Raw genomic sequence first — 10234 nt, forward strand, 5'->3', positions numbered from 1 at the left:
AAACTTGAAATTTTTTGGGGGCATATTGTATTTCCGCTTCAATTTTTTTTGGGCATATTATAATATATCATAGAATGTTTGATTTTCTTAGCACAAGTGAGACGCATTATATTTTGTTAGACATTTACTAACAGAGATATATATCTTTTCAAACTTCAACTATTGACTTTGACAATAGAGATATAATATGATTATTATGTTTAGAGATCTTCTTTCAATCAGACTCCCAAAGGGCAGTTCAAGCTCTACTAGCATCACACAGCTTAGATTATGTCTTTTAGATAATCTTCTAAGAGTTCGAGGGGCGTGTGCCTTTTGGTGTAGTTTGGTTTACAACTTTGATTCATGGAGTTTGCTTTTTTAGTTTCTTGTTTAGACTTTGTATATTTTAAGATAGGCAAGAATTACATTGTAATTTTTATGATTGACATTGTAATTTTTATGTAATAAATAAATGCCTTTAATATTATTTAAATATATTTTGAATTATTTGTTTTTGCTTATAATTTAAATGAATGTAAATTCCAAAATAAAAATAAAAAATAAATTTTATAAATTAGTTTTTAAAACTAAATATTTGTCACTGAATAATTAATTTATATAATTATTTATTTATATTAACACTTTAATGACTAAATTTTAGTTGCTGAAGTATAGTTTTTGGTTGTTAAAAGTGTACAATGAAATTCAGATGACCAATATATTAAATTTATTGTGACTAAATTTAATATATTTTGTGACTAAATTTCAGTCATAAAAAATAACACTATTTGTGACGAAATATTTTAGTCACTAAATCTTTTCTATGATCGACTTTCAGTGACTAAATGGAGACTAAAAATAATTAGTCGCAAAAATTTTTGGGTGACTAATTAATGAGTTTTAATGACTAAAAATTTAGTCATTGAAAAAGAGTTTTCTTGTAGTGGTTATTCCTTTTCTTCTTGTAACAACTAGGTGTTCAGTTACATCTAGAGAATGTTGTGTTGGTATTCCTTATCAAGGGCTTTCCCTATATAAGGAGCCCACTCTCATTATCTTAAATTCACAATATACAACATACAAGTATCTTATGATACTCATTCAATAAGATTTATCTTATATTTTCTATTATTGTATTAGAGCCATATTTTTTTTTTTTTTTTATGAATCAAGTGAATTTCATCACTCCAAAAAATTTTGTAAAACACTATAGGATTCTCCAATAAGAGAATCTAAATAATCTCTAATGTCTACAAGGTTTCAAACCATATTCTATCTCTCTATTGGTCACTTTTTTTGGCCAAATACAAGAGATTTGACACTTTGTAATATTCTTTACTTGGGTTGTGATTACATCACTTTTTACAACTTTATTTTCCCACAAAATTGAATTTCGGGAGCACCACAATGTATACACTAAAGCTGCAAGTGCAGCAGCCATTACACCTCTTCGACACTTGCTGATTTTGACATTTCCGAGCCATTTTATAACTCCTGGCAGCGACTTTTTGCACATGTTCCAGTTCAGCCACACCTGAACTTGATTCAAGCAAGCCTGCCCAAAATAGCAGTTAAAAAACAAGTGTTCCATTGATTCTTCTTCATTGCTGCACAATAGATAGATTTTATCAATTTCTAGTTGGTATTTGGCAATCATATCCTTTGTCTTGAGTTGGTTAAGCATGGCCATCCACATAATAAAACTATGCTTTGGATAGTTCAGCCGACTCCAAACAATACTCGGCAAATATTCCTTTGATTCAGCTATGATGAGCTTTTGATAGCCTTGAGTAATGACAAAATTGTTACTCAAATGCTCCCTTTCTTCTAAATCATAGATCTCTTTTACTAAGATGTCATCCTAGATCCATAATTCGAACCGAGATTACTTGCACCAAAGAACGGGCATCACTAAACTGTACTACCAAGCATTGATTAAAGATTTAATAACTTAATATGTTGTTGACAATATTAATGACTAAGTGATCTTGGTTCTCTATACAGCTACAAGTCGCAGTCTCATTTATGAATAAAGAATTTTTTTGATATTTATATATAAATTATTCAATATTAAATGTTAACATTCATGCATATATCAAAATGTTCAATTCTTATTTAGTAATTAGAAATATTTTTGCAGGTTTTTTAGGTCATAAACTCTAGTGTCGTCGTCAGTTGTTGGGAATTTCAAAAGAGCTAGAGAATGAGAGAGTCATGATAGATTTGATTTTTCAAATGGGAGTATTTTTGGTATATATATGGTAAAAAAAATAGCATACATTTCAAATATATTTTTATGGAAGTACATTTTAGGTAGCATGTAAACTCTATTACAATATAACATTAAAGTTATTTTCAAATTTTATTCAAATAATTTTTTTTAATTAGAGTCTAGCTATTCTGTGTTTTATTCTTTTAGTTAGTATTCAGCTCATTTTCTCTTGATTTACTTTCCCTATCATCAATTAAATAAAAATAAAGATTACCAAATGTTAATTTTTAAAATAAAAATTAAATATATATCAAAGACATTGTTATTTTTCAGTAAACAAATAACAGAAAAAAAAAATTATTTAATAGTTTAAAAAATTCAACAATCATTTTTTAGAGCTATTTAATGAGATTATTCAGTTATCTCTTTTTGTTCATCACAAAATTTTGTTTGTTGTTGTCTGTGTTTTTCTTTTTCTTCTCTTGGTGATTATTTTACACATCTACACCTATATATATATTAAAGAAATAGTGTATAGTGATATGATGGTCCAGTTTCAATAGCTAGGTTTGCAGCCTTATATATTGCACGCGAAAGTCAGATACATGTACATGCATAATATAAATCACGAGATGTAGTAATAGGAATAGGATCATATTGATATATATAATTTCAAACCCAAAATGAATGATCTATATACGTATATTAGGAATAAATATTTTAAAAAAAAGACTACGTTGATTGTGTCAGCATAAAGCAGTACTAGAGTTTTCTCTGCTAATTTCATAAAGATCCCTTTCCATAATGACTGATCGATCCCTGAGAAAGTTCATGCATGGTTAATTCGCTCACGAGAGCTACCTACCTACCTATACTATAGCTTATTATACAGTATGGTAATGGTATATTCATACATAAAAAAGAAATGCATAGCAGTACTTTCTTTAATTCTGTTACTATATTGTGTTGCTCCGGCTGATGATCACAATATTGCTTATTTTAATTCATATACGTACCAATTATTAATTCTTATAATCAAGTATGATTCGCGCCACCATTATAAATATATATTGAAGGTATAGAGATATTAAATAATTAATAGACATTCTACTCTACTAAATAGAAACCGCAGTCCTGTTAACTTTAATGAACTGGGGAAGCCAAAAAGGGAAAGAGAAAAACAAATAAATTGTGCCTCTTTTGGGAAAGGCTATAAGATGGATTATTAATGATGCCATATAAAAAATGTATATATATATATGTATATGTATAAAAACTTGTTACAAAAAAAATAAAAAATTACTCAGTTGGAAAATTTGAAAAGAAAAAAAAAAAATATTAACTCATAACCATATTATATTCAGTTTAACTTCATTAATATATATATATATATGGGTGTACTCCTAATGGGTATTACCATTCATGACTAGTATTATAAAAATTTGAATTTTTATGTTTAGTTTTCCAATCTAATTATAAGAATCTCTAATTTTTACATTATATGAGTTGAGATTGTTCCATCAGTTGAAAAAAAAAAGGTTAAAAAAAAAAGTTTTTCGGTAAAAAAAAAAAAAATTAAATTTGACTTAGTATATTGTATATAAATATATTTTTGATATAGTGTAAAAAGTAATATTTTTTTATATATTTTAAATTAAGTAGATAAATTAAACATAAAAATTCAAATTTCTATTTTTATTATTCGATCAAAATTTAATAGTTTAATATTTTTAAAATTAACATTTATAGTTAAATTATTTAATAACCATCAATAGTAATATGCATTAAAAAGTATTCCATATATATATATATATATTAGTAGTCATGAGGACGTGCTTTAATTATATATCTTATTTGAACATTGTTACTTGATACCTTAAAATACTTAACACCACACCAGTGTGATATCTTATAATTAGTTAGTGATTTCTCGTATAACTTATTAAATTTTAATTTGTGAGACCTGATATTAAAATACACGAATAGCGATATGTCACATCTTGTAGTGCTTCGCACTTAAGGTGTCCGGCCCTTAGCATTTCTCGTTATACATTCATCAATTATATATATTTAAACTAAGACATAGTGTGATATAGATTCGCTTCTTGAAGCTAAATTTAGTGTGATATATAAAAAAAGAAAATAACAATACAAAAGAAATTAATATCATATCTACACTCATATAGTTGTCTAAACTGTTATTTATTAATAATCAAAGAAACAAAACTAAAAAATTATACATATATATATTTACTAGTAAAAAGCTACGTGGGAGACACGTATACTAAATTTTATGCTAGTTTTTTTCTATGTTAGCTGAAAGTGATACAATTAAAAATTAAAGAAAATATATTATTAGTTATTAGGTGAGATTATTATTATGTGTATCTAAATATTATAGTTTATAATGTTGTCAATTAAAAGTAAATACCGAATGCAATATAGTAGTGTTTAAGAAAGATTGATGATTTAAATATGTTCTTAAGTTAATCCAAAAATAAATTAAAAATTGATGTTCCAATACTTAAAGAAACATTACTGAAATGGGTGTAAGATAAAAAAAAATTAAAAATCAATTTCTAAATTATTGATAATTGAAGAAAGCATTTGTCTAAAAATTGTAGATAAGAAAACTAATGATAGTCATTGGTGGATTTCAATTTTCATTTACTTCGATAGAGACAATAGTGTAATTTTTGTATTTTGCACTTTTCATTCTAGCCGGATCCGCATATATCTGGATTATCCATTTTTTCGTTGATAAATTGAATATGGTAGTGTCGACAAAGCGGCGGTGTTCCTGCAAACCGTGATGTATTTTCATTTAAGATGATTAGACATGGTGTGCATAGTTTATGTAATTAAAAAAATCAACTTATGAAAGGCATGTAAAACTATTTTTATTTTTTTAAAATTACACATCTGCAGTATATTTCATTACTTGGGCAGCAGTACACGAAAATATTTTTTCCACAATATCTGCAAACATGACAGCAGATACGCTGTTTGTATTATCATCAAGTTCAACATATGCTAGCTATAGCACTGTAAAATGCATAATAAGATTGTTAGTATCTTTTTTTTTTATTATTATTTTAACTTAATTTCAATAACATCATATGTTTTTTGTAATAAACCATGGTGTAGGAAATCCTTCCTGGCCGCATGTTGGCTTGTCACATATAATTTTTTCATTGCGATTGTATAAATCTATTTTTTTTATGACATGCGTTATGTAATACCCGGAATTAAGAAATGGATTAGCAAAACCCTAACTAGATAATTATGTATAATTGAGGAAATTATATTATTATATAATTTAATATATGTGATTTTATATGAATTTTAATATATTAAAGACCCCGTTGGTGAGCCAGGGGCATTTTGGTAATTATGACCCGAGAAGGGTAAATTGTTGAGATTAAATTAATTACGTGCTTAATAGAACTATATTATTATATAGTATACCTGTGTTGTCTTTTCAGGTGTGTTCTGACAGGTTAGCGCGGTATAATCACAACCGGGAATTTCGGGCCGAACCGGGTTCGGGCCCGAAATGTAAATTGGATTGATAATTTGGCATTTTATTTGATGAATGATAATCTGAAATTTATTTGAAATTAATTGAGTATTGAAATGACTTATTTACCCTTGTGAGGGTGTAGGTGTGAATAATAAGCCATGAGGGCATTTTGGTCATTTCACCCCTAATTATTATGTTTGATTAAAATTGATTTTTGATGAAATGAAAAGCAATTTTCTGGTTTTGCTTTCCTCTTGGCCGACCCCCTCTCTCTCCCAAACCCTCTTATTATATGAAAGTTGAATTTGAAGAAAAGCTTGGTTCTTAGCTTGTTTTGGAGCTTTGAAGTTGTAAATTCTTGGTTTGAGTTTGAGGTAATTTCCTATGACTTTAATCTTGATTTTTACTTCTGAATTTGAGTGTTGTAAAAGCATAATTTTGTGCTAATGTTCTTGAGATTGCATGTGTAAAGGAATTGATGTTAGTTTTGTTGAATTTGAGTATGTGATGCTTGAATCCTTGCTTGGGTGTTTGATTGAGCTCTAGATAAATTTTTAGGGTTATTTTCATGTCTTGAATTCAGATTTTTGAAAGTGTTTGCAGCTGGAAAATTGATTGAGTTGGTTGAGTTGAAGCTCAAGTTTTGAGCTTGAGTTCTTGTTGGAGAAGTTTGATTGTTGTGTTGTTGAATAATTTGAAATTAGGGGTTTACATGTTGGAATTGTTGTTTTAGCTTTCTGTTGTGATGATTCTTATCTGTAAGAAGTTAATTTTGGGTATGGATTGATTAAGGTTCGAATATATGGTAAAGTGGGCATGTTTAGACCTTAAAATCTGGTTTTCTGGGTTTTTCGAACCCAGTGGCCGCGGCCAGATCTATGGTCGCCGCGGCCATAAAACCCAGCAGAGAGCCATCTTTTTCCTGAATTTGTTTTGGCCATAACTTTTGACTCGGGACTCTGTTTGGGACGTTCTTTATACCGTTGGAAAGCTCTTTTCGAGCTCTATTTGATTATTTGTATTTTAAATGCCATGAATTTATTTTATGAATGTGAAATCAGGGGTTAACCCTATTTGTGAAAATCCCGGATTGTGTGTGACTAGGATTACCGGCACCTGGTCAGGAGCACCCGGGGATTTGGAATCTCTACTATTGCGGGACAACAGGTAAGACAGTGATTAGCACGTAGAGTATGCGCAGTGGCGCTTATGTTGAGAATGATATGCATGAATGTTAAGTAACCGGGATTAGGGTTATTACCCTAATAGGAACGGTCTAATAGCCTAGGGTTATTACCCTAGTGATATATGTGTATAAATGCCATGCCATGTTAATTGAAATGAGATTTAAGGATTATGTGCTCAAGGCATAATCAGGTTGGACTCGGTACTCATAACCGAGATGAACCGCTTCTAAGGCCTTAATGTATTTAGACGTGTGAGAGTAACACGTGGGTCTACGTCACGTAGATTTAATTAGATGTGTGAGCGCAACACATAGGTCTACGCCACGTAGACATAAATGGGCATGATGAAATAATGATCAGGTCTGTGCTATACAGACATATGTGAATGAGCATAATATATTTGTTATGATTTATACTGTCTTGCTGGGCTTGGCTCACGGGTGCTCTACTGTGCAGGAAAGGGTAAGGCATTAGCTGATCAGCCATGAGTTTCAGGAGCAGGGCGAAGAATGTACATGTTCATGCCACTTCAGACCAAGCGGGTTATGGGTCTAACAGTGTTGACTTTTGTATTCTGTTTTGCCGCTTAGGTCGGCTAGTAAGAAAGAACTTGTAATAAGTTTGTAAATATTTTTGGGATCCCAACTATTTTGAAAAGTTTTAAATATATTACAAGTTTATTTTCAGTCTGTTTAATATAAAAGTTTAAATTCTGCGCTATTTTAATTAGTAATCCCGGTTAGGGGATTAGGGCTTTATAAGTATTTTGGGTAGCGTGCCTAATTATTTAGGGCGTTACAATTTGGTATCAGAGCGCCAAGGTTTTTAAACTTCCTGTAGACCGGCCGAACATGTACATTCGTCGTCAGAGATAGGCTCGACTCATGGTGCAGTAAGTATTGAGAGTAAATACTTGACTGTATGTGTGATCATCTGTTTACCGCTTTCCATTTTAGGCAGTATGCAAGCATCTAGAGTATGTATGTGTTATGTGATGCCATGCTATAAATGCTATTTGTTTATGTAAATATGTATGAGGTAAATAGATGAGTTAGGGTTTAAGGCAATAAGTGCGTAAGTGTGGTATTGGTGCTTAACTCGCTGGGGTTGTTGATTACAGGGGTACTAGTAATGGACCCTCCGCAATCATCTAGACCACAGGGCGAGCAAGTAGAGCCCGGGGTTACCCAAACCGATCCACCAGCACTGCCTCCACCTCCACAAAATCCGGGGGATAATGCGGGGGCCGTTAATGCTAATCCTCCTGCTGACTGGCAGCAGATGTTTCATGAAATGCGAAGTGTCATACTTCGTCAAGAGGAAGAGTTGCAACGTTTAAGGCAACAGGCTGCCCCAGTGAATCAAGGGTTACCACCAGCTCCTGTGCCAGTGGTGGGTAACCAAGGGTATATTATGCCGCACCGGGACTCTGTGTTCGAGCGGTTTGTGAAGCTGCAACCTCCGGCTTTTCTGGGAGGCATTGATATTATTAAGGCCGATCAATGGATGAGCACTGTTACCCGTATCCTCGATAACATGGGGGTGACGGGAACTGAGAGGGTGAATTGTGCGGCCTTTATGTTTCAAGATCATGCCCGCGTATGGTGGGATATAGTGAATCAGACTCGAGATGTCAGTGTGATGACATGGGAAGAGTTCAAGAAACTTTTTGAAGAAAAGTTTTATAACGTTGCAGTGAGGACTTCACACCAAGAAGATTTTGTGAAGTTGACTCAGGGGAAAATGTCTGTGGCCGAATATACTCTGGAATTCGATCGGTTATCTAAATTTGCTGGTGATCTGGTGCCTACAGATTTTACCAGAAAGCAGAAATATGTTCGAGGACTAAATGCTACAATTAGTCGGGACTTGAAGATTACCACATCACATGACACTCTGTATAAGAGAGTGGTAGACTTGGCCTTAATTGCTGAGGAGGCCGAGCAGCAAGTAATGAAGGAGCAGGCTGCAAAGGATGCCGCCATGGCATCAAACCCTCCTGCTGGTGGTAATGTCAGTAAGGGGACCGACAGTGGCAACCCTGAGCACAAGCGGAAGGCTGAGGCTTCCGGAGCTTCAGGGGGAAATAGAAAGTTTCGGGGAAACAGAGGTGGCCGTCAGGGTCGCGGGTCCTCATTCCGATCATATCCAGAATGTTCTAAATGCAAGAAGCATCATCCTGGTGAGTGCCGAGCCAAGGCATGTTTCCAGTGTGGCATGGTGGGCCACTTTATCAGAGACTGTCCCCAAGCCAAGAGAGAAGAGCCTAAGAAGAATGTTGCTCAGAACCCGGGGCGACTTTTCACTATAACTCAAGCAGATGCTGATGCTAGTCCGTCAGTTGTGACAGGTCAGTTATCTATTAATGGTTGTGCTTATACTGTGTTATTTGATTCGGGAGCTACTCATTCATATGTATCGAGTAGAGTGATAGAAAGTTTACATAAGCCATGTGATATTTATGTTTCGGGGTTTGGAACCCTGTTACCCTCGGGAGACCTGATAATATCCACAAGGTGGATTCGGTCCTTGTCTTTTTGGATTGACGGCTGTGAGTTGACCGCCAATCTAATTGAGTTGCAATTATCTGATTTTGACATAATCCTGGGAATGGATTTTCTGTCTAAATATGGAGCGATGATTGACTGCAAACGGAAGATGGTGGTGTTTGAGCCCGACGGTGCTAACCCAGCGGTGTTCGTGGGTAAAGTTCAAGGGGCACGCATACCGAGAATATCACTGTTGAAAGCTAAAGACCTGATGGGTAGAGGTTGTCTAGGGTTCATAGTTACTACAGTGGACACTAGCCAACCTGTGACATCAGGGCCTGAGAATACGAAATTGGTATGTGAGTTCCTTGATGTCTTTCCAGAAGATTTGCCGGGATTGCCACCTGTCCGGGAGATTGAATTTGTTATTGAACTGGCTCCGGGAGTGGATCCAGTGTCTAAGTCACCGTACCGAATGGCTCCAGCTGAGTTGAAGGAATTGAAGATACAATTGCAAGAGTTACTAAATCTGGGATTCATCAGACCGAGTTACTCACCTTGGGGTGCTCCGGTTTTGTTTGTAAAGAAGAAAGACGGAACCCTGCGAATGTGTATTGACTACCGGGAGTTGAACAAGCTTACCATTAAGAACAAGTATCCTTTACCTCGAATTGATGATCTGTTTGATCAACTGAAGGGGAAGACGGTCTTTTCCAAGATCGATCTTCGCTCAGGCTATCATCAGTTGAGAATTCGAGAGGAAGATATCCCGAAAACTGCGTTCCGTACTCGGTATGGACACTATGAATTTCTTGTGATGTCTTTTGGACTCACTAATGCC

At 33.7% G+C, this 10234-nt stretch overlaps 1 protein-coding gene across 1 annotated transcript; it reads right to left on the minus strand.

The window, feature by feature from the left end:
* Positions 1–1225: 1225 nt before the first annotated feature.
* On the minus strand, positions 1226–1672 carry LOC133038192 (uncharacterized). Its single transcript, XM_061116276.1, has one exon. The coding sequence runs from the start codon at positions 1670–1672 to the stop codon at positions 1226–1228; it is 447 nt and encodes a 148-aa protein (XP_060972259.1).
* Between the last annotated feature and the right edge of the window lie 8562 nt (positions 1673–10234).

Source organism: Cannabis sativa, chromosome 5 (genome assembly GCF_029168945.1).
Source record: "Cannabis sativa cultivar Pink pepper isolate KNU-18-1 chromosome 5, ASM2916894v1, whole genome shotgun sequence".
Taxonomy (NCBI): domain Eukaryota; kingdom Viridiplantae; phylum Streptophyta; class Magnoliopsida; order Rosales; family Cannabaceae; genus Cannabis; species Cannabis sativa.